The sequence below is a fragment of the Lipophrys pholis genome (assembly GCF_963383615.2).
Source record: "Lipophrys pholis genome assembly, chromosome: 3".
Lineage (NCBI taxonomy): Eukaryota > Metazoa > Chordata > Actinopteri > Blenniiformes > Blenniidae > Lipophrys > Lipophrys pholis.
In genome coordinates, this window is record NC_137627.1 from 14,162,048 (window position 1) to 14,188,358 (window position 26,311).

Here is a 26,311-nt window from a genome sequence, read left to right on the forward strand (position 1 = left end):
AAATGGTTGGATGGATGGATGGATAGAGAAAGTAGTACTTTCTCTTGTTTCTGCTGAGGATATATTGACATGGTGTGTATTCAACTAATCCTGTTGAATGTATTGATTCTTACGGAGTATTCTTATCCTGTGCAGGGTCACGGGGCGCTGGGGCCAATCCCTATCGTTAATTTCAATAAATCAATCAATTAAAAAAAGAAAAAGATATGCATTAAAACTTGCATATATTCAATTGGACTTTATTTACACACTCCAATTAATCGTACTGATGCACCACATATATAAAGAACAGGTTATTATCTATATTAGAAGTAGAAACCCCCCCCACAGCATAATGAGTAATAAAGATAATTTGTTGTGTAAATACATGTATATTTATTTATTGATTCGTTAATCTACCAAAACCAGCAAGATGTTTTGCATCAAATATTGATATTCAGTTAAAATTTGATCAATTACAAAGCCCTAAATTAATAATATAATACTAATATTACTTTTGATTTAGTGTTTGATTGAGGTACTTTATTGCGATTACATTGGTAATATTACAAACTGTTGTGTATTTGGAGTAAGACAAGATTAGGTGGATGAGACAGATCAACTCTCATAAGTCAGAGTTTCAAACATGCCGTCTGACCACAAGAAGAAATCATACTTTATTGATTAAAAAATAGCTGTAGGCAAAGGAGCATTACCATGAAAGCCACATGATGACAGCGAGTATTTAAATACATCCATGCTGAAGGCAGCAAAATACTACAAATAAAGGATTTTGTTTCTGGACCAAGGGACATTGTTAAAACAAGCATAATTTAACATAATCGCTTGTATATTACCAACAACTACCAATATTTCTCCTGAAAATGGAAATAATGTCACAGTTGTTGTTATTTATTGTTTGTGTTCTTTTCTCACTTTACTGGTCCGAGTCATTCATGGTTGAAATAGGTCTGTCTGTGGCCGCAGGACTAAACGTGAGATTGAAACTTCTGTCCTACAGTCTGGAGCAAAACATGGACAAAACCTACTGGCTCTATTTTGTAAACTGCATGCTTTTGTATAGTTCGTGCTTGGAGTTGTGGAAAAAAAGTTGACCACTACAATAGAACTGTAAATGAATTCTATGCCCATCATAGGAATATATAGACTTCCATCCATCCATCCATCCATCCATCCATCCATCCATCCATCCATCCATCCATCCATCCATCCATCCATCCATCCATCCATCCATCCATCCAATTCAGGACTGCAGGAGGTTGGAACCGGTCTAAACCATGTTTTTGACCTAAAGATAAAAAAAAAAAAAAAAAAGTATAAAATAAAATAAAATCATTGAATGTAAATGGAGAATTTATCCGTACCAAAAATGCATCAACTGAGTTGCATTGCATCATTACAGCATTGACACTTTTACGAACTAGCAGATATGACTTAAACTAATTTACATAAGTTTGAGAAGAAAGTATGTGACATATTATATTGAAGAGACTGAGGTGGAGGAAGTGAAAGAATTGCTTGACCCAGAGCTAGAGGCCTCAGACTGCTCCCCGGGTGCTACTCTGTGATGGCCAACTGCTCCCAGTGTATTTAAGTTCAAGCATGAATAACCTTGCCCAAAATGCAAGGGAATAATCTCCCTTAGGGAAAATGAACTCAATTTCACTCAACTAAAATCACCAGGAGGAGATTAATTTATATTAAATGCTACCACATAACATGCTCTGTTATTGAATAACAGTTGTACAACTTCTGAAATTTAGATTAAAGGTGATTTAAGTGTTTCTCGTCTTTTTAGGTTTCACGATAGACAGCAAAAAAACAGGCTTTCACACACACACACACACACACACACACACACACACACACACACACACACACACACACACACACACACACACACACACACACACACACACACACAAAGTGCAAAGTGGTAAGAAAACTGTTTACCATATTAATGCCACAAGTGAACCACGTCTCCGTACAATAACAAGCAACAAGAACCCAGCACACTTAATAAGTTACTCTGGTCGACCCGATCAATCACATCAAACTGCCTGCAGTCTTTCTTGATGAGTTTGTTTTTCTTTCTTCGAACCTGCATGAATCACAAAGATAAATTCGAGGTGGCGGTAGCCCCGTTGAACCGAAAGCACAGCAAACAGCTGCACCCAATTACAGACGGAGCCGGTGGATAATTTGATTACACAGTATGAGGAAGACTTCAATCACTGGTACATGTTCAATTATTTAAAACATAATATTTGCTCATATCTCTTGATAAGAAAAAGAGCAAAAAATCATGAAACTATTATATCATCTCCTCCCCTACTGCCACACTGCAAATCCAGAAATAAATGATTGCATTTCATGGTGATTTGCAATATCACAATTAATGAATAAAAACAGGACGGCCCACGTGGCTCTGCAGCGAGCAAAAATCAGAATATAAAGTGGAAGACCACAATCACATTTTATTCACACTTATGAATTATAATCAGGGGCTAATACCCACTAACGCAAGCTAGGATAAATCCTTTAACCAGCTTGTGTGATTACAAGCTGCAGCAGTTCAGCAGAGATACAACACATTGATCAGTAAAGCACTGCAAGCTTTTAATCTGTTTAACTGACGTTATTCCATATCAGCAGACATCAGCCTGCAGAGCCTGTCAGGTGACTTCAAGCTCAATCACAGAACAAATTAGATAATTTCTCTTTCAGCTGTAAAGGTTAGGTGCCTAGTGGCGTTTCTATATATAATTACTTGGTGGGGCAAGATTTTATTTCAGGTCGAGTGACGCCACTGAATGCCAAAGTAAAGTGGGTGCACAACTTTTTAGCCACAACATTATGACGACCATATAAGTGCTGATCCAGTGAAAAGGCTGTGCACTGGAAATAGCCATTTCTCCCCATAATAATAAATAAATAAAATAAAAAGTCACGCATGAGAATCGAACCTGAGTCTGTTGTTTCAAAGATGAAAATTCTTCCACTAGACCACCAGCAATAAATAAATATACCCCTGTAGGTGTCTGAAAATAAGTCTCAGCGACATATGATTAAATGGTTAGCAAACTATTTGCTAATTCAGACTGTGGAGCTTAAATTTGTTTTCTAAATGATGTGGGTTAGATTTCCTGTCTGCTGTTCGGAAGCACTTCAATGTTTGAATAAATTCACAAGTGTCAAAAAACCCCCTAATAAACAACCACTATTTTCAAAAGAAACCTTACCAAAGCTCATTTTACAGCTCCAGAAGTAACGACCTGCTTGACATGATCCGTCACATTCACCCATTCACACACATATCACACACATGGTGACAGCTGCCATGCAAAGAGCTGACAAATCACGGAGAGAAACTTTGAGTTCGGTGTCTGTGCCAATGACACTTCCACATATGGACGAGATGGTGTATCAGACCGGAATTTGAAGACGAGCTGCTCTAATAACTGAGACACAGCCGCTCCAAAATATGCCCCAACAATATGTATATCACAAGTCATAAGACCTTCAATTATTGGACGTGCCTGTGTGGGATGGTGCTACTTTCAAACTTTCTGAAGACAGGGTCATAGAGAAGCTTTCACAATTCAATTTCGTTTGAATTCAAATTGATAGAAAGTGACAATTATATAACGAGCAACTGGGGAGAAGCTCCCTAAACTCAGGACCATTTCATGCTAGTTATAGAAATGAAATAATCTCAAAGATGGTTTTGCTTCAGTGATAAAAAACAGAAACCATTGGATGAAGTAAAATTTGGTTTGGTTTTATAAGTAAGGTTTCATTTAGGACAGAGTGAAGAAGTTATGATGATCATGCCTTTGTGAAGCCGATGATCATACTTTGTTACTTTCTGCATTTCTAACTTATTTCTTCTGTCTTCAATATTGCTTTATCCTTTTCACGATCACAGGGAACTGGAGACAAACCCAGCTGATGGGTGGAGTCAGGTTACACCATGGATGGTCCATCATAGAGAAACATAGAGACACTCTCACATTCACACCTCGGGGCAATTTAGAGTCACAGATTAACCTCACATAAATGCTTTTGGAATGCGGAGGGAAACTTGTGTAAACCCACACATGGGAAAAACGTACAGACACACAAACATGCAAACAAACCTGAAGGCCTGGCCTGAATAAATGAACGTGCTCATTGAGGTGAGAACGCTAACCACTGTGCGGACCTCTTCTAAACTAATGAGTGTAAATTGATGACAATAAGAGAATTCATGAAAGATTGTGCAAACCAGCGACAGATTGTGCAACCCATTTCACATAACATTTCATATAATACCAGAACATAGTCCCAACACTCAAAAAAACACACGTGTGTGGTTAAACAGGTCATTCTAAATTGCCTGTGGGCGTGAATGTGTGTGATATGCACTTTAAATGTTGCTATAGCTGTTCTCACAGCACAGTGGACGTTATTAACCTGTGCCATATTTTGTCTTTTTGGAGAAAACATTGTGAAATAGTCTGTGTTACACAGAATGTACTGTATGTTAGAAAGTCTGAGGGTGAGCTGTGCAGGGAACTCATCGTCTCTCTGGTGGACGTTTCTCCCTCTAATTAGGCCACAAACACACTGCTAACAGTATGGCTTGTTGAGGTCCGCACCAACTTAAATGTGTAAATGATCAATACATTATGTACGTTCACAAGTGATCCATAGAAGAAAATCAAGACGGCTCAGCAAAAATTAGACACAAAACAGCATGTGAGGTGATGCCAAAGGTCTGATGGATGCATGATAGGTAGATACAGGAAGAATGGGAGAAGAAGAAGAGTGAGAATGAACATGAAGCCAACAGAGGGACAGCTAGAAAGAGAAGAAGAGTTGAACTGCTGATCGGATTGATGATTTCTTAATAGGGTCATATTGTGCAAAATTCACTTTCTAATGGTTTTCCTACAGTAATATGCCCATACCTGGGAATGACGCCTCAGAAATGAAGAAAGTCTGTCCTCTCTCTGCCTGGCTTGTTTCAATATTTAAAAAGTGTGTTGCTCCAAAGAGTAAATCAGAAATCAAACCCTATTGTGTCATCAGGTGTTTAGCCAATTCCAATCAAGGTATCCCCTCCCTTTGACCCTCCTACAATTAGGCAGCTCTGCTCTGGCACTTAGCACCACGAGAGGAAGTACTTCCTCCTCTTCCCAAGATGGGCATGTGTGGGCGGAGCCAGTGCAGCTCACTCGGACACAGCAGATTCTGAATGCAGCTCCTATGATCCAATATTGAAATGGATGAAAATCAAGGAAAAGCTGGATTTGGGGCAATAAACTTTGAATACAATATTTTTGGACCAACGAGACCACGTGAAAGTGTTGAAAAGCTGAATAATATGACCCCTTTAATATCAGCAGGAAAAACACATTTCAGACAGAAATGCAAAACTGGTGGTTCAGTACACGATGGCTGTAATATTTTCCCATTTAAATCAACATTTTGGTATTCAACATGTTTAGTATTATTGTTGTACTTGTTCACAAGGGTGGAAATTATGGTGAGCCTGCTTTTAAAAATATGAAAATTCTCTGCAGCCCTGCAGGCTGCTCCATAAATGAGGTGCTGAGAAGCAGCCTCACCATAGGTTTTTGTGTTCACGGTGGGAATGATTTCAAAGGCCGGTGCTGGAGGACTGGAGGGTTCACTATGGTTCATAAGATAAAAGTAAATGTGTAAGAGAAGAAGGCGGAAGACCATTAGGACTTTTAAAAACCATTAAAAGAGCCTCAAAACCAATTCTGAAAGACACATGGAGCCAATGTAATGCCATTAAAACCGGTGTTACGTGATCCTGCTTTCTGGGCAGCTGAGTTCTGGAGAAACGGAAGGTTTGAGATTATTCAAAATTCAAGCCCCCATTGGCATCAAAATATTTGCACATCTTCCCCAAACCAGTAATATTGGATACACTTTTGTGGAGTCCACAAATAGATCCTTAAAATGGCTCAAGGGAAATTTATTCAATTACCAGTACTTTTAAATCATTACTGTTGATTTTTTTTCCCCAATGAATAATAGCTACGAAACTGCTTTTAGTCTTCATCAGTATATTACATTTTCAATTAAATGTGTCCTTCAAATGAAATTTTGAGATGACGGTAATCAACCACATCAAGACCACAGACAATAAGACTGAGTGTTTTTGCCCCTTCTGTACCACTGAGACACAGCATCTGTGAGAGTATGGCAAAAAAAAAAATACTGAGCGTTGAGGAGTTTGATGAGATTCCTCTATTGTAGTTATCAAACATGTCAGGCCAACCTGCACGATCAAGTGTCTATTCAGCCTCATTATTGGCCGCTGTAAAAAAAGAAGAAGAATGCAGCCACTGATGAATAAGTAGAGGGACAACTGGGAGGGAGGCAAATTAACGGGCAAAACTGAGGAGTCAATTGGGCTACGGCTTCACACCCCCAGAGACGCTCTCAAATGAAATCTTCAGGTCACGCTTGTTGCGATCATTAAGACTGTGTTGCTATGGCGACGTGTGCAGTCGGTCCTCTTGCCGGCTTCGGATTGTTTCAAAGCGACAGAGGAAGCGAGAGTGAGAAAAACACTACAAGGAGAAAGGAAGAGATGCAGGAAATGTAAGAGCTACAATAGGGCCACAGTGAGAATATCAAGATAAAACAGATTGAATATTTATCCCAGTGTGTAAATAACACTGTTTGAAAGGCCAACATTAATGGTGACACGGTGATTAACATATAAAGAGCTCCTTCAAAATGCAGTTAGTATGCATAGATTTTCTCTGTTTGTGAATCTGCAAATCAAATTTAAGTTTTAAAGCAGTTTCTCTAGAAGTTTTCTTTTCTTTTTGTTCAAACTGTTTTGTGAAGGATGGCTCTCCGGTTCAGATGAATATCTGGTGTCATGTCTGTCGAGTGGCAACCGGTTGTTACGTCAACATGTATCTTTGTTAAAGAGTAAACACGAGGCAGCGCATTCCCCCCAGTAACTTTCGGATTTTGGTGCCTTCTCCTACATCTGATTACGAGAGGAGTGATATACCCCCGTTAACACAACTCCATCACCCTCCATCATAGTCCTGAAGAAATGGATCATTAAAAAAAAATAAAAAAATGGATAGATGTTTTTTCAAACTAAAAACTAAAGGGCTGGTAAAGTATACAGCACATACCTTCGTTCGTATTATGGGATCAGTTTAGGCTGAAAGCACCACTGTTACCCGGGAGTGTAAATTAACAAAACTGTAAGAAATTACTTTATTTCTTCAATAATTGTATTTTGTCCTGACTTTAATTTTTTTTCCTTCAAATGTGTGTTTTAGTAAAGAACATGTAATCAAGTTTAAAGTTAATTCGTTCCCATTCTGTCATGACCTTTCCCCGAAAATAACAGAGAAAACATTTATTTTAATTGAAACGTGGCTCTGCTCTTTGCCTTAAATAGGACATGTATTTATCTCTATACTTCAGAAAATCCACGTACGTTTCCTCTGGTACCCAGCCACAGCGTCTTCAGACCTTCATGGATCATGGTAGAAAGCAGAGGCGTTGACCTCTGCGGTATCCTTATTGTGTAGGATCATAATTTATATTTTCTTATTGACCTGACAGGGTTTTGCACTGCAGTTCAAAAGTAGAATTTCTCATTGTTCTATACATTACCATCGATGTGAGCATTTGATCTCTGAACAGCTTGTTTTCTTTGTTTGTTTTAGTAGCTCTGCTCTTTTTTTCAGGCGTGTTTGTTAGTTTCTCTTTGCTCTGGTGGAGTCAATAACCTTTCCATGGCCTTTCTCATTGTAGCCAGCAGCCACAAAGTGAGACAATGTCACAGACCCGAGGCTGCAGGGGGTTTCCACTTCTTTGCAGCAGCATGGAAATGTTTGAGTTTATATACGTGCAGACCTTAAAGGAATATTTAGAACTGGAAAGAAATTTGAGAGGAAAAAAGAAAAAGGAGATTAAAATACAGTTCATATGCAGACTCCATATTTCAGGAGTCTCTTCTGATTCAGCTGTTTAATTTGAAAACGATATTTTACCCCCAAAAAATCCAAAGGAAACTAAATCTGTTACTTAGTGAGATTTATGAGGCATATTTTGTTACTGTGGGACAAAGTCAAGCAAACTGTTTCCAATGTTTTTCCCACAGTAAGCCAGCTGCTGGTATCAGTGCTTCTGCATCCTAATACAATCATTAACAAAAATCAAACCTATTCATACACACAGCAGACAAAATGCATCTGTAAATTAAGACTGATCACAAACAGACACAGTCTGTTTTTCTTTCTTCTCCTTGGCACAATTCTGCACATCATAAAGGCCGCAAGTATTTCTGTCCGTTTCTGACGCATCAGATTTGTTATCATTTCAGCTGCCTCAGAGAGAATACCAGACCTGCTTTCAGTTTAACCATCTTTGAGTCTGCTGAGCTGGACTGTGTAGTAACGTGGATAAAAGCATAGCTGGATAAAAGATAGACGAGAGGTCAATGAGACGCTATGAATCACATGAACAGGAGTGTACATAATGTGTGCAGCAAAAAACAGCTTCGATTTTGAAAGTCGGAGCTTTACAGCTTTGTTCCCTCCTGACGACATGGTTCCTGATTGCAGGTGTAACTTGTGTTGTTGTTGTTTTGCTGTGTTGGAAGATTATAGTTTGAATCAGCTCCTCAAAACCATGTAACACATAGTTGTTTTTTGGTTTGTTGTTGTTTTTTAAGGAGATATATCTTCACGGAACAGAATTAAGTTGAACTTCTGGCTCTGCCCTCCAAAGTAGCCCTAGAGTTCCTTGTGGCCTCCTTTGGAAAATGAATTGCCCTCTATTGGCATGAAAAGATAGAATCAACACTTCACATGTTGTTTTTTCATTTTTGTGTATTATGTGGTGTGCACTGATCGTGACTTCTGTATCTTAAATCTTGTATTACATAATTTAATGTAGTATTTTGGATCATTCCTTTAATATGAATACTATAGGATAATCTAATACCATGTTAAAATGTGACACCAATCACCTTGATTTCAGTTTTCTTCCTCCATTAACTGTAGTACTCCTTTTTAGTGAGAAAATAGTGTGACAATATATTCACAAGAAAATTATTCATTTATTTACTGTTTTTGCTTTGGTCCCACATTGGCATAGGCTCTAATATATCACATTCACAGTTTCTTCTCCTAACAACAATCAGCTTTTCACAGTGATGAAACAGGTTTTATTACCACAACGACATAATGTGTGAGTTGTGCAGGTGTTGGTCTGATGTCAGGGTACCTCGACACTGACAAGACTTCAACCCGTGTCAGTTTTCTGCTCTTAAATACAATGTCAAGCTTCGATATGACTCTCTAACTGTTAGCCAGTTATCTTTCCCTCCATCTTACGGTCTTTCTCCGTCTCCCTCTGGTCCCTCTGTAAATATATTACAAACCGTTGTGTGTGTTTGCTCCGCCTATTGATCGTCTAGAGTCCAGGTATCTGATGCTATACAGAGAAACGATGTGAGCTCATCCCTCAAGCATCAGACATTTCTCTTACTGAGGGACTATTGTATGAGCAGAATTAATAACAAACCGATCATTCAGACCATTTTTAATCACTAAACCAGGTAAATGTGACTCTGGTAAATTTAGATGAAACAAACTGTTCCACCCCGACTCTTTTAGTTTATAACATTTCTATTTCAGCAGATTCTGTGATTTACTTCTAAAAATATAAAGCAGGTCGTGGATTGATTGTTGAAATCACAGGAAGAGAGTTTGATATTGAAATTGAGTGGTGATAACAGATGAGAACAGTGTTTCCTCAGTCACTTTCCAAGGTTAATGTGTGCAAACATGTCTACTTAAGCTCACTACACCCTAACGTTTTCTGGCTCACAGAGCCTTTTATCTGCAAACAGATCTTCTGTGGGTATCAGGATCATCCTAACAGGTTAGTCTCCATCCATCCATCCATCCAATTCAGGACTGCAGGAGATTGGATCCGGTCTAAACCATGTTTCTGACCTGAAGAAATAAAAAAAATAAAAAATAAATAAATATATATATGTATATATATATATTTATATAAAATACATAAATCTATACATCCATATACTCTCACATTCATACCAACCACCAATCCAATTCAGACTCAAACACTTTGTGAAACCACAGCTCTAATCACAACTGCACTTTAACTATAATGTAGGAACATTGATGAAATAAATGCAAACAAACATTTAGTGATTAGCAATGTACACAAAGAGGCAGAAATCTACTCATCCACTCACTGGGGGAAACAGATTGGCTTGTTTCTACACCATTCGTGAGTTGAGCATGATGTGAAGCTCTTTTCCTTTAAGAGTTGCCTTTTATGAGCATGGCTTACAGCTGGCAAGCGTTCAGCAGCAGCTCCCAAATTAAAATTCAATTCAATTGGTCTGGTTCCTGATGAGTTTCCTTCCATGCATAAATCGATAATCCACAGGCAAGTTCATCCTGGTTTTCAATTGTGTTTGCCCTTCTTGACAGTACTGGCAATGACAAATTACCCCTCAAATCAGGAATACTCAACTTGCTTCACGAAGCAAGTGTGAATAACTTCAAGCTTCATTTGAAACAGTTGTTAAAGTGCATCAAGACCATAATCACCAGTATTTTCCTGGCTCAGTTGATTGACATAGAGAGCAGTACAGATTGTTCCAGGGCCAGATGTGAAGCTCAAGTTGAGAATGACCGCCTTAAGATATATGGCGATTTCATGATCATGCCATGCATGATAGGATTGCACACTTTCGTCACTGTCGTGCTTGGCTTAGAGTAAAATGAAAACCACAATTTGCACAGTTTGTCAGCATTTATCACAGCAACACATAACCTCATTATGTCTCAGCAAGAAACTCTGTCCTTCCCTCTAATAAGAGTGTCCCCTCAAAATGTCTTCTCGACATAGCTCTGACATAGAGTACTTTGAAAGCTGCAAGTATCTCAGTATCTGGCTTGACAGTATACTCACATATGAAACCCACATAAATATACAGCTCACAAAGGTCAAATCCCACATTGCTTTTCTTTACCGTAACAAATCCTCTTTTAAACATTCCCGCCAAATAACTTCTGGTTAAAATGACAGTTCTCCCAATCTTAGATTCTACAGATCTGCCTCAAAAACTCTCCTTCACGGGCTGGATGTGATTTACCATGCTGCTATCTGCTTCGTGACTTGAGCTCCATTCAGCACTCACCATTGCAGCCTGTATTTACTAATTCACTGGCTCTATTTTCATGCACGCACACAAACTCATTGGTTTCATTTTATTTACAAAACTCTTATTTGGAAAACACCTCTATCCACAATGCAAATAGAAGTCTAGGTTCTCGTGGATTCTAGTAGTCTGGTCACACCCAAAGCCCGTAGCTCCTTTGGTCGTTACGAATTTCAGTTTTGTGCCGCAAATGACTGGAATCATCTGCAACAGAACTTAAAACACTCCGTTTTCCTCTTTAACAAATACCATTAAAACCATATTGAAGGATCACTGCACTTGCTTTTATCTTTCATCAATTTGTATCAGTATATATCACTATTAACATTGTAAATATGACTTTCTTTCTTTTATGATTGTTTGAAACAGTTCTATATTGTATATATTTGTTTCTATGTTTTTTTTCGTGCTTCATTGCGGCCTCCTGGCCAGGTTGTCATTGTAAAAGAGAACTAGTTCTTAATTGATCAACTTGGTAATATAAAGGTGAAAAAAACCCAACATAAAACTAAACCTACTCTTTCAACATCTCTCGTGTATCAGGGTTACTGCGAGTTTATATTCCAATATTATTGTCACTTTGAAAGCTGTTTCTGCCTCTAAATACTCGTCACTGTCAAGTAGATCAGAGCTCTGACCGCACACGCCACAGATGATTGCCGCGTCAGGAGTCAAGAGGACAGAGAACAGTTACACTGATTTATCTGTGAGTGAACGAGTTATCTCGCAATCACTGACTCCCGATATCTCTACGGCCTTAGCCTTGAACCCCACCTTCATCTGGATATTATTATTGCACAGCCTAATGGCATGTCTTCAGTCGCCATAACACTACATCAGCTCAGACATTATGAGAGAGAAAGTAGAGAGCGATAACGGAGAAAGACACAAAGACAGCTGAGGAGGAACAAAGAGAAAACTGGGGGAACTTGCACAATACTTGTAGATTTTGGTTGAGGGTGGATGAGCTTTGGCAAACAGCTCTCCGAGAGTGGGCGCACGCTCAGCCAAAAAGCGACTCTAGAAATAGTACCGCTCACAGGCTGCAATTAAAACAAGCATCTCCAGTGCGATGAGTTAAGGACTAAACGATGTGGCTTAGAAACCAGAGGATGAGATGTCAGTGAGAGTAAATATTAAGTGTTTTTTTTAAAATGGTTAATAAAACTAAAGTGTCTGTGTTAAAGGGCAAGTTAGCTAAATTTAAGCACAGAGTAGTGATTCTGATCTCCGCTTTATTGTAATTTACAGTGTAGGCGGTAACAGCTGTGCCATCAATGTGTTCCTATTAGATTTTAACACTCCTTAGTTCACAATTAAGCTGCCTGGGTTTGTTTACCAAGGCAATTTCAACCTTCAATGTCTAGCAGTCATTCATTTGTTTTTAACGTTGCATACTACAAATGTGTGATGCCGGAGTGCATCTCGTCTGTGATAAGAGGGTGGGACTGTAGAAGCCGTCTGGGCCACTGTAAAGACGAGTGTATAGTTGTCAGCAAAGCTCAGTTCCTCTGCTCCCTGGTAGTTTTATAAACAGCCAAATATTTCTGGTTGTGAAAAGTATGCAAGCCAAAATCTTCTCAACAGCAACAAGTTATTTATATATGGCCAAACATTTTTTGCGACTTTCCTTGAAAGCAAATCAAGTTGATGTGAGAATCCATTTATATTTATTTGTGAGCTAATGAGGGTCCCTGTGTGTTGTTAAAATGTTGAAACCCCTCGCCTGCTGTGACGTTAGTTTGACTTTGGTTTTTCACAACACTCCAGTAACTGATGTTTTTGTAAGGCCAAAATGAAACCCCAAATACAAAACCCATCGTACAATCAGGCTTTTCTTAAAGTCCAAATACTTTATGGGCTTCACGATATTTAAAACCCAGCACCTTTAGTAGATTGTAACACCATTTGAAATGTCTTTAGAAGATGAAAATGAGGGGATGTGTGTCTGACAGATTTAGTAGCTCTCCAAATCAGACAATCTGACAGACATGGTGGTTTCACAGTGAGTAACGAAGATTGTACCTTCTTTTTTATCTCATGTTTTATATTTCGGCACCATAACTTCAAAACCATTCACCACATCTACAAGCAGAGAAATAGAGCTTTGGAGCATTGCTCCTCATCATTATGTCGCCCCTCAGAATCTGTGTGATATGGCTGTCCAATCATTAACAGTATGACAGTTTTCTAACATGCATAGTTGAAAAGCACTCAGTCACTGCAAACATTCGATAATTCTACAGCTCTAACATCAAAATATAATTAAAAAAATAAGTATAGTCACTTGAGAGATAAAATAATTATTTTTGGGAATAAGAAAATCTTAAAATTGCTCACAGGCACACAGGTGAGTGCCATCAAACAGGCGGTCTACCCCATGACTTGTCCACACAGACCAGCTGTAGTTTATATAAAAATACAAGATAAAGAAAAGAAAGTGATTAAGTGCAGATGTAACGGTGTTAAGATATGAAGGTAACTTACAAAATGGTAGTGGTTTTGTTTCGCCGGTGCAGCTTCTCTCAATGATTTAATAGCCAGCTTGTAAAACTACACTCCCACTCAGTAAGAAGATAAAGCCCCACATTATGTCACTTGACAGGACACACTAATCACATATGGAAAATGATTTTCTGGCATTGACCATATTGCTGCTAAGCCAGAGGAAATATCAACCTCTGGGTATTTGTAGAGAACATCATATGTGCACCACACATGGACCTACAAATACTTCCCATGAAGCATACAAAGCAGGAGAAAATAACGTTATAGTCGATATCATATCTAAGTGTTAAGGTACATTTATTCAGATTAAAATAGCATTTGCAAATTAAACAATGATGAAGCACTGATGATACAGCTTCCACCATCCTCTATATCTATCTTTTACAGTCGATCCTGTTTTAAGCAACATCTGGTTACAGGTTGCTGAAGCCTACTCCAGCAGGCAATAGGCAAAGCTAGGATAAAATAAATTAAGTAAACTCATCAGATACACTTGAATGCATGTTTTTAGACTTTGGGAGGAAACCAGAATACCCAGAGAAAACCCAAGCATGAACAGGGTGAATATGTAAAATCTGCACAATGGAAAAACCTACAAACTTGGGATTAAACGAGAGATATTCTCACTGTGCTGCCATCAGGATCATCTTTGCAATGACTATGTTTTTAGCCTGAAGCTCATGACAAAATGATTCGAATAAAATGAGAATTGATACATGCAATTTCCACAGCTGGAGAGGGAAAATACTACAAAACAAACTCAATATATTCATATGATAAATATCTACAATGCAGCTAAAGAGATGAAGTAGTGGTTGTAAAGAGAGTAAAGGAGCGTTTGTGTACAAATTTACCGTCTAAACACTGATAAATGTCTCTCTCTGGACGCTACACTCCAGCATCTATTGTGCTCAAATATACTCAACGTCAGAGATTCATTTTTCAATACTACACTTTAATGGTGATTAAGGGTTAAATGAGCTCAATTATAACAAACTGTTTGTAAATGCTTTACTTGGACAGGCGCACCCATCAAAATCCTGGTGCACACCAAACCATTTTACCATGACTTGACGCACCAAGTGCCTCTGATGCTATTTTTCATGTTGCAAAGCATAAAAACTAGTGTTGGAAAACCATGCTAAAATGCTACTATTTTTTGCAGTAACACACCAGTAACTGATGGGTATTATAAAAGGAGTAACTCTGAGTTGTTAATTTTGGCACCGACAAAATCAGTTGTGGAGCTGCTGTCTCTTCCTGAGCTTTTTCTTCTGCACCATCGCTGTAGCTAAAAAAACAACAACAAAAAAACTTTATGTAACTTTAAAAGAGCTGCCTGCTTGTTGATTTACCTATCGAGTTCAACTGATTTTTGAGTCAAATTATGCATGAATATTGCATTCTACCTGCATGAATATTACATATTGCTTGAAGTTGAAAATACCGCATTTGAATAATGAATGACTGACTCAAAACAACCGAACATGTGCGCCACAATTTGACCTTTAACAAACTAATATAGGTATAACATAGAGATGCACCAATACCACTTTTCAAAGGACAACTACAAAAACAAGTACTAACTAACCCTTAACTCTTTGTGGATCACTAGTGTGTGAGCCTCGAAACTCTTTAGCCTGTAACATAGCTACTGATATCAGTATCGGTGCATCCCTAATTTATTAGAAATTCACAAGTGAATCAGTCATTATATTGATCCACACAGTGCTTAGAGCTTAGTTAATGTGTCACAGCCACATTACAACATTACAACTATGTGGACATTCTAACTAAGTGAAACAATTAAAAGAAAGTAACAAGTCACTTTTCCAAGGAAAGTATTGCCTTACTTGATCAACTAGAATGCTACAACAGGTTTCTCACTGGAAAATGGAAAATACTAAATGTAAAGTTCAATAAATCAAGCTTAGTAGTAATAGAACATAGACCAAACACATCCAAACAGACAAAATAAAGAATGGAAAAGGCATCCTGTATCTTCTTGCAGGACATATTTGTCACTGTAAAGGTCTCTGCAGAAAAAAGAAAATGAGTTCGATAGTTCGACAAATCCAATCGACACTCCAAAGAGCACTGTTTTAGTAGTTCTGAAATTTCCCAAAATGCCATAAAAGCATCCATCTGTTTATATGTTCTGGCGTTAGGGTTAGGCAAACTGGTCAAAAAAGCAATTATTCGTTCCAACCAAGGAAATGACATCAACACACCTTAGATAAATAGCTTGAATGGTTTAATATCTCCTTTTCTGGTTCAATCTCATATAAACCTCACTCTCTTCTGAGAATAGCTGAGTGTAAAAGTCACGGACAGTCCATCGGGAAAAGCAGTCATCAATGACCCTTCGACCTTTAGTTATAAAACCTTTCAAGAGCTTTTTATTGATCACAATAATGAACAGCAGCATTGCACAACAAGCACAAACAACGCCGCAAACTAAAACAAATAACACCATTATTGAATGTGAATCCAACCATGTTTATTAAAAAATGTATTCCCGACTTCCCTTCCTGGATTCAATTCACTATATAATGTGATGATTACCAAATCCATCATCGCTGAAAAGACTAATATTGTAGATTGCTGCTAAGCGCAGTCTACACAGCCGCACATACCAACTATGTGTCGCAATTACCAGAGAGAAAATTAATTTAGGGAGGTGGATAAACTGAGATACACAATGGAATTTAAAGTAGGGGCAAAGATGGTACTGCTGCGAGTGTGTGAGTATTCATACGATCGTCACAAGTGGGCTGGAATTAATCTTGTGACGATCACTAGAAAACATCGGAGGTCAGTAATCACAAAGGCACAGCAAGCAGAGACGAAGGAAGAGAAGGAAGAGAAGGAAGAGAAAGAAGAGAAGGAAGAGAAGGAAGAGAAGGAGGATAAGGGGTCGTGAAGCCTGTAAGGCAGCCGGTGGGTAGATGTGTAATTATGAAACCACGACAAGAACTGAAAGCAGACTGCATGACACTAAATAGAATATGTAAGCAAAATAAACACAAACCATGGTATTATGTGTGTGACTTCTTGTGCCACAACATGAAACAGTCCTTCACTGTAGACCATGAATGAAGCCAGCATAAATACAGGGTGGGACCTGGAGAGCAAGAGACGGGAGGAAGATTGAAATGGGGATGTACTGCAACAAAACAAAAAAAACTTTGAAGAAACAAAGAGAATGAGCCTCATTATGCAGAAGCAAGGGAAATTGTAAAGAAGTTTAGTTTGTCGGGAAGCTGCTCTGAAGATACCGCAGAAACAGAACAGACTCCTCGAGACATTCAAAAAATATGAGCCGAGATTTAACAAAGAAAAAAAAAGCTCTCAGATGAGCAGAATATGAAAAAAAAAAAAATCGTGTATTCATGGCGGTCTTTCATAACAGCAACGTTTTCAGTATAAGAATAAATCACCACAGATGATGATGTACATTAGATTTCACATTAAATGTCAGTATACAGTCGCTCTGATGAGACGCGCAGAAATGTCAAAATTATAGACTCCGCAGCAGGTAGAAAAGACTGATCAGGTGTTTCCAAGAAAACCAGCCATTTCTGACTCAGAAGAGGGTGGGACAATAAATCAGCAGTAATTTGGAGTCAGACTGAAAATAATTTCAGTTTTATAAATTGTAACATTGTGATACGGCAAAAGATTTAGTTCTGTGGTTTTAAAAAAGGGTTCACACCTGCACACACCTACAGGGAATTAGCATGTTTGGATTTTCTCTGGGTGATCTGGATATATATTCCTCTTAAGCTGGGGGGGGGGGGGGGGGGGGGGGGGTCAAGAAACAAAAGGGTGACTTTAGTCATGAGGAGGAGGGAAGTCTTTATTTCCAAGCATCCCTTTGGTTCTATCTTAAAATATTGTCTGGTGAATGTTGTGTAAATATAATAAAGACGAATCAAAATAAAACCTACACTATAATGAACAACCCTGAGTGTGACCGCAGTTGCAAAGCCCCTTTAAAAACAAACAAATTCTGAAATGGACCTATACTTCAGCCACGCTTTCTTCTGCTAAAATAGTGTAGCAGGAAAGGTAAACTGCACTCCGGTAATCACTGAGATAGCCTGACATTAACACAGTAGCAATCCAATATCTGCATTCAGCTCACTCGTTGCTGTCCTTCACTGACTTCACATAGACTGTAAACTTTAAGTCGTTTTAAGCACACTGGTGAGGCCACTTTGTATTCATAATCTCTCAGTTGTGCTGCTCGAACAAAATCATGAAAACATTATGCAAGTCTAGTTGGCAGGAGCAGATATAACCAGGGAAACCAATGAAAACTTTAAATGTGACCTTATTTTTGCACATATATTGAATATGAACCTTTCACTGCTATGTTTTCCCACAATTGTGTGGCAGAACCGTAATCTAAACCAGCGTTATGTTTCCAAACAAAATGCATTATTCAGTGCTGGGCGGTCGGGATCCGACTTTGATTCATAGTGGGAAGAGATGCATAAACATATGTGCACACTCCCGCCTCAGTGCAACAGGGCGAAGAGAAGAACACGATGACCTCCCTGTAATGAATGACCGTGACATTTTCATCAGCTGCTGTCTGATGTGCATTTTTTTGCATTTATCAGACACACACACACACACACACACACACACACACACACACACACACACACACACACACACACACACACACACACACACACACACACACACACACACACACACACACACACACACAGCATTGATTTAATTCACAAAGGACTTGTAGAAGAATTTGTATCTGAAACGCTACTCCGCGGCTTATTGCTGCTCTGCTGTGTGTGTCATCCGCTCACTTGAAACTAGTTAAAGGGCTCGTCTGAAGCCTGCTGCTGCCAGCAGATCGATGGTTTTACAGGAAGGTGGGAGGTAGTGAATCATGGGGGTGGAAAAGTAATTGGGGGTATTACGAGTATGAGTAACATCCCCCTCGTGGGAGTGGGGGTCTACTTCCGTGCCTTGGTGACATAAACGAGGGAAGAAGAGGTACGAGAGAATAGAGATGGCAGAATGGAAAAGACAGTCAGAAGGATGATTCATGTAATCCAGCACAGATTGGACAAAAATCTAAGTGGAGAGCAGATGAAATTGGTAAATGGAGGAAAACAAAAACCACTGCAGACATTGCAAAAAGGGAACTGTTAACAGGACTAAAGAGAAAAGTAGAAAGAAGAGAAAAATGGACAAAACAGAGTGTGAGAGGTTTCACTGAGGGAACATAAACGACCAAAATGGAGCGAGACGACAGGTGTGTAGAGAAACCTTGACGCACGTTCACAGCCTCTATCCACAGGCAGGCTGTGTACGTTTGTGATAAATCACTCTTTACTCCTTCTGTTTCTCCTAAATAATAAAGCGATTTTTGTTTTTTTGGATGAATCTGCCCTTATAATCAAGCTTTTTACTGCCTTCGCTCATTAAACGGCATACGAAACTGTGACTCTTGACTCCATTCTCTTTGTGCTTTCTAGTCACCGCTCCTCTGACTCATTATTGAGTCATTACACTATTAAACATTCATTAAACACCGATAGGTGTGTGCAAAAGGGTCAGTTTTACTCTGGACTATAGACAATCGTGCTGCTCAGGACAGACTTTCATTAATGATTCCATTCATTTGCATTCTGAGCCTTCAAGTAGCTCACTGTCATTTGATTCAGCGTTCATTTGCCGTTTATTTTCTCAAATGATTAATTAGTTGTTTAATGCGAGTTGGGATTGGAAAATGATAGCTGCAGTTGTACACCGCCAAAGAAACTGACAAATATGTCCAAAGATGTTGTTTATCATCATAAAGCACTTTTATAATCCAAAAATATTCATATTTAAAGAGAGATAAGCAAAGATTTTCATCTTTATGCACAAATACTCATTTTCACAACAAGTTAATATATATGGAATCAGTTGTCATGGTATCTGTCTGGACCTGTTTATTCCTGTTATTTTTATTTTTAATTTTTAAAGGTGCTATAGAAAATATATAACCATTCCTCCAGACATTTGGGGACAATTGGGAAAATTTTAACACAGGATTATGCATTGATTAGTAATTCTAATCAGTCCCTATTTTCTTAACAGTAAAGTGTGATGTTTTTAAACCAACAGACACAAACACCAATTCACTTCAACAAGCTCAGAAAAATTCACCTGAACTACTAAAACCCTGTAAGAATTTTAAAAATCCAGCATTTTTTTTGAATGAGAGTTGTGAAGGTGCTGTCACGTTGAATGGGTCACCCTGGGAGAGCAGCGTTCGAAAGATTTGAACAGGAAGGAACGAAAAGGGCAAGCAGACTCACTCTCATCGGGGTTAGGTGAGGCAAGGATGGCGCTGTGCTTCCTCTTCACCTCTTCAACTTTCTCTGCAAGAGACTCGATAAAACCGCGGATCTCTTCCACCTGAGAGAGAGGAGAGAGACGGAGAGAGACGGAGAGAGGTGTGTTCAGTATTTAGTCAGGAGGTAACAATGATCAGAAACTGAACTCAATGACAAAGGAAACTGACAAAGTCAGTTATTAAGTTAAGTTCCCAATAATAAGTTATTTTCCCAATGTCATGCGAGGTTCACTAATTTAATGCTGACTGGTTTACAGAACTGGGAGTAGTTTTTTAATCTATATTCTATAGATATATACTGTATATATAGCAACCCCTTCTGTGTTGAATTAGTTCTATTCAACAACAGAAAACTCCTGACCTGTTAGAATCCAAAGCAAATTCACACGTGATTTCCTTAGGCCGTCATTAGTAATCGCATTCAAGATAAACTGACCCTTGAAGTGCATCACATTCATGTCTTTCTTTGAACTGTGCGTCAACTGCCACCGAGATGCAGCTCTGACATTATAACCAATCACCTTCATCCTCCTCCAGCTGTGCTGCCTGTGGCTCACGGTAACATCTGGAGGAGCAGCAGTTCACACCTGCCAGCAACTTCATCAATCTCTGCTTTCATCTCCGTCTGTCATTCTGCTGAGCGTTTCCTCCTCCTGTACACCTGTTCCGCTGCCTGCCCGCCCGATCCCCATCCGCTCTCCTCCATGTCGCCTTTTCTGTCGATCCTCCTATATATGCTGCGTCACTTTTCACAGCTCTGTTACACCGCCCAGCTCTGCCTGTCTTAGCCGGGGCCATTATTCTTCAATTATCTCTTTAATTAGCTGATGATTGACTCTGTTTTTCTTTAATACCAACATAATTGGCTCTGGAGCACCACTGGGAAAAGACGCATACTGAGGTGAGTGCATACTTATATACACACGAGACAGGTGGGGAGGGAGTCTGAGAAAGAAGTACAAAAAGGAAAAAAGCAACGCTGACGGCAAGTGAGCAAAAGATGACACCACTTCAAGCTGTCTCAGTAAGAAAAACCATGTGTTCATGAGTCACTCAGCTCTCATAAGATATAAGGCGAATGTGCTTGGTCTGGGAGAAAAACTGGCACACAGCTGAAAAGCTCACATATAAGCAAGAACAAATAAAATGATGCAGCCGCAGGATAAAGTTACAGTCTATATTCCTCAAAACATTCTTCATTTCACATATTTTTACACTCTATTCGTTTTTTTCATTAGTTTTTTGGTGAGGTTTGCACATATATGTGTGCAAACGTGATACTGTGTACATGTGCAAGCTGTTCTACTAACAAGGAACTGTTACATAAATCTAAAAAAGAAATGATTAAAGGAAAGTTAATTCAATTAAATGGGGATAAAAATGAAATTGCAAATGCACGGACGCATAAATATCTAATGCAAGTTTGTTGAATAAAATGAGCAGATAAAATCGAGGTAAAGTAATGAATATGTATCTTAAAACAGCTAAAATCATAATAATAGGGATGATTAAGAAAAACCCATTGCATATTCATAACATATACAGACATATGCAATGGAAATATGCTTAACACTATGAAAAACCCTAAAGGAGTAAAATTGACTTAAAATGGTGTTTGAATTGTAATCATCATAGTGCTGAGTATGGAAATGCAGTTAAAATAAATGCTTACCTTAAACCCAAAAAGAGCACCGTTGGTAGCCTACATAATCGGGCGGTGTGATCACACTTGGAACATTAATTCTAGTTGAAATGAAGCCTGGTACAACTACTGCATTTCTGGAAGTGTGAGTGTGGGTTTTTGCAGCCTGCTTTCCAGCAAACAAATTGACCCAGTCCGTTTGAAATGAAGGTGTTGGTACGGTTCAGTTACAATTTGATTGAAGTCTGAAAGCGGTGCAGACAAAAGACCAGTGAGCAGACCAAACACTGGATGTGATGAGATTCAGAAGTGCTGTATCCTCACCGTTGATCATAATTGATGGTCAAGTTCTGTCGCTGTTTAGACTTCTTTCATTCAAATGCTCCGATTCAATGGCCGGCTCATGAAGGCTCAACAATGTGTTATCTCATTGAAGTTAATCTGGTGTAACAGGGGGATTTTAATCTGGTTTGAAGCATGATTACAAAGCTAAAGGCCAGAGCGACTCCTTCTTGCTTTTGCTCGCTTCGTTCTTGCATCATTAGATGAAGGATTTCAGGGGGATGAGAAAAGTACTGACATAAGTGTTCACATTATCTGTCATGTTGGGACAAATAGGTTCAAAAGTTTTTAGCTGCTCATTTAAAATCTACATGGAAAAGCCCTGACCGAGATTCAAACTTTGTTATATTTGATTTTCAGTGACAATGCAAAACACTTCACGCTCCCTCACCGCCCTAAACTGATCATATTGCATAAGCCTCATGAATTACAAAACAGATGCAATCTGTCCTTTTACAGAATCATATAAATGACTTCTGTTGTGGAAAAATTACATTTAAAGCAACAGCCAGTTTTAATCACGTGTTATGATGTAAAGCAGTGCCGATACTTCTGCATCCTCAGTGTTACATAAGCTAAAGCAGTCACTACTCGTCGCACGCATGCAAGCTTTTCATGTTCTTAAACATTAAAGCAAAATGTAAATCTATTTAGAAAAACATTATATTAAGCTTCATGCCAATACTGGAAAATGGAAACCTCTCACGACTCTAGCAGACCTGTGGGTTTAATGTTCAAACCTCATTGTCTGATGGATGGGAATGTAAGAACCACACTGGCTTGTTTCATCATGAAGTATATGGTTGTTTACAATGTGTCACGGTTACATGTCCTCAGGCAGTGGTTCAGAGGGGAAGACAGTGAAAGATCTAACCACCTCTGATCTATGCTGCCCGCCACCAACCACCCCATTTGGTGCAATGAATATAGCTCTGCCGCAGGATCTGTTAAACTTATCCCCCCTCTCACAATGAGTACTTCTACTTCACTGACATTCTGGACAAGATGCATTAAATTATTGTATTTTTATTTCTAATTGGAGCTGAGCTGTCAATGTGACAGACGTCATTTTCTCTGCTTTAAACATTACATGTTTCATTCTCAATTTTTTTTTTTAGATAACAAAAAAAAAAACTTTAATTGCATGCTGAGGTAGAAACCGCCCGCACTCAAGAGGTTAAATGCCAACATCATTTAACAGATATCAAACCAAGTTAGAGAGTCTGCTGTTGAGAGCGAAACATTTTCAAGGGACCAGCGCTAAACCATCGTACAGATTCGAGCTCCTGAATGCCTGTGTTTTTTTTTATCTTCACACTGAGCATCAGATATAATATGTCCAACAGATAAAATAATTTTTAGGTAATGTACATTTTAGAGACAATGCAGGTAAATGTACCAACACCCACTGTGAGACACCAGGCACCGTAACATCAGAAAGCTAAATGCATGCTCCAAATCATGAAATCAATATCCCGGCTCTGAGGGTCATGTTTATGTTGTGGCTGAAGGACAGAGAACTGCAGTGGTCCCCTGAATGTCATCCACCATCCTTCCAGATCACCAGTGAAAGTTTAATTAACGCACCCAGTCAGGGTGAGAGCCTCATTACTCCTGCTCTCCCTCTGCTCCCTCAATCTGCTCGCCTCATCTACATCTCCCTCTGCCGCATGTTTCCAGTGGGAGGTTTAGGAGAAGTACAGGCAGGAGCATTCGTTTAACATCTACACAAGTTCATGTTTTAGTATGAAATAATGTGATACTTTCAAGCAATGAAGACAGTTGCAGAAGGTTACTATAGCATTTGGTTGTAAATTGAAAACCTCTGATTAGCACCTATCAAAATGTCATTTATGTCACGTCTGAATCTGAATGTGTTCCGTTTTCAATCATGCAGAAGTCTTCACCATAAAGAGCAGAAGAAATGTAGATGTCAGTTGACCTTTTCCCAGCAGAATTGTTTTTTTTTTGTTTTTTTTCAAATACATTTATTTCAGATAAGAAATCTGTTTCATTTTGTTTGTGTGCACTGCAGGTGAAGTAGCTTTAATCAATATGGAGAAAAATCACAAAGAAAGGGGGATACATAGACCAGAGGAGGGGTATATATTCTTCCCTGCCTCCCTACCAGCAGATCGCGCCTATCCAATTTCCCTCTGTTGTTTTTCATGTGACTTCTCTGCATCATTCATCTCTAAAACTATCTGTCATCCGCCGTCCCTCTGTCTTCTAGTTTGGTCTCAAACTGTTCTCTGTTGAACGTTCTGTCAACACATTTCAATCAAACTCTGCTCTCTTCACTTTCTCACCTAAGAATAATGGACTGAAGAACGAGGCCGATAGAGAGTTATGTGTCTACATCAGTGTCACCAGCGAGAAAGAGCAAAAGATAAAGGAAAAGAGAGAAATGCCAGAGAAACGTCTGGGGTGGCAGTCTCAGCACTGTCACCAAGATCACCTTGCACCGATTAAGAACCTTTCCTGCGGGTGGTGAGCCACACGAAGCCACGACCTTGAGATTATGAGTCTCATGCTCTACCAACTGAGCTCGCCGGGGACGGAGCTAAAATATTCTCCAAATTACCAAGTTTCTAAAGTCATACCGAAAGTGACCCTGATCCACAGTGTCAAATCTCCCATGGCGACAGTTGGTGTCACTTCCCCAGTTTTTCCGACATATATCATGCCTGCTATTTGGCACAGGTTTTATGTTTTTGTTTTCTTTCACACTTTGACTTATGCACTGTAGTGGATCAATCACTGAAGCTGAAGTTTATCACAAGTAGTAAAATTTGTTTAATGTACAGAAGACACACAACCACAAAGGATGCATTTGTATTGCAAATAAAACACATAAAAATCTTTATAGTACAAATAAAACATAGATAATAGACTATAAAACTTTAAATGGACAACAACCCACACACAGGGTACAATGATTCCCCTACATGACTAAAGTTTGACATTATTACCGAGCTGCTGGTCAGTGAGCTGTGAAAGGAGTCACTGATGACAATGGATGAAGCCAATCGCCTGCATGACTTCAGATCCCTGTGTGGATTGGCAATATGGATTGGATTGCTCAACCTTAAATCCCATTAAAGCAAAGACAATTACTATAAAATTGAAAGTTTCTGTTTCAATACATTTCCATGTTTTGGCTTGAGTTAAAATAAGAGAAAGGTTTGCACTCTAGTCTGGTTTCCATTGGTGCTTTTAACACCATAGTAAGAGATTTAGACAAAAGGCATGCTTGGTAGCTGATGTAAATTCTGCAACTTGCTGAATTGAATGCGACACTATGCATGTGGGATCATCATCTCGCCATACACAGTAAGGCATTATGGCATTATAGGTTTTTTTTGCAGCTGCTACAGGCTAATGGCCAAAGATCTGTGCTCAGTTTTTCCTAGGTGCTTTCAAACAGCCTACATGTAAGTTTCTTTAAAAAACAGGTTTTGAATGAAAATTCACAGTATTCACAAATGGGCCCAAACATTTGCTTTTGGTGTACCAACATCTAAAATCTGCAGGTTTGGCAGTTCTAGACAGCAAACGTCTGTGAGACCATTTAATTTTATGTAGAGCTATATTGAATGAAGAAATGCAAACATTAATGCTGAACAGTGAGTGCCTTTAGCTGCATGAAAGTGCTGCTGGAAAGAATGAATAAACACCATGTACTTTTATTTATAGGCTTGTATTAGTGATACACGATTGAAGGTTGTTGGGAACATGTGAGTTTCTAAATTCTTTAAATTATGCACAAATGTACATCATTATATCATGTGACAATGCTTCTCCTTGTTTGTCTGTATTTTCCATGCTGGTTGGACGGGTATATATCTCCAAAATAATTCCAGTGTTTCCGGGTATTTCTGTCATGTTCATAATCTTACTACATAGAGAATGTACTATAAAGAGAGTGCTGGGGCCTCCCCATTTCTTGATATTCCATTAAAGGCTATTCATTTTTGAACATTGTATTTTTACCCTGCATTGTGTGTTTAAAGATGGGTTTCAAGAGGATCCGATCAAGGGTTAATGAAACAATTCAATACAAAACATTTGAGAGCAAACTGTTGAAAATCAAAAAAAAAAAACACTGAGGCTTTGAAATTATCTCATAGAGTCAAATCCTTCAGCTTTCTAAAGAGATACTTTACCAGTGACGTGACAGTGA

At 38.8% G+C, this 26,311-nt stretch overlaps 1 protein-coding gene across 1 annotated transcript in view; it reads right to left on the bottom strand.

The window, feature by feature from the left end:
* Positions 1-26,311, bottom strand: part of stx1a (syntaxin 1A (brain)) — a gene marked incomplete at its 5' end in the record, with an annotated part of 70,221 nt that overhangs the window by 25,888 nt on the left and 18,022 nt on the right. The window contains one exon of the mRNA XM_080460169.1: positions 20,107-20,206. Coding sequence (XP_080316295.1) covers positions 20,107-20,206 — 100 coding nt within the window. The remainder of the gene's footprint in view (positions 1-20,106; positions 20,207-26,311) is intronic.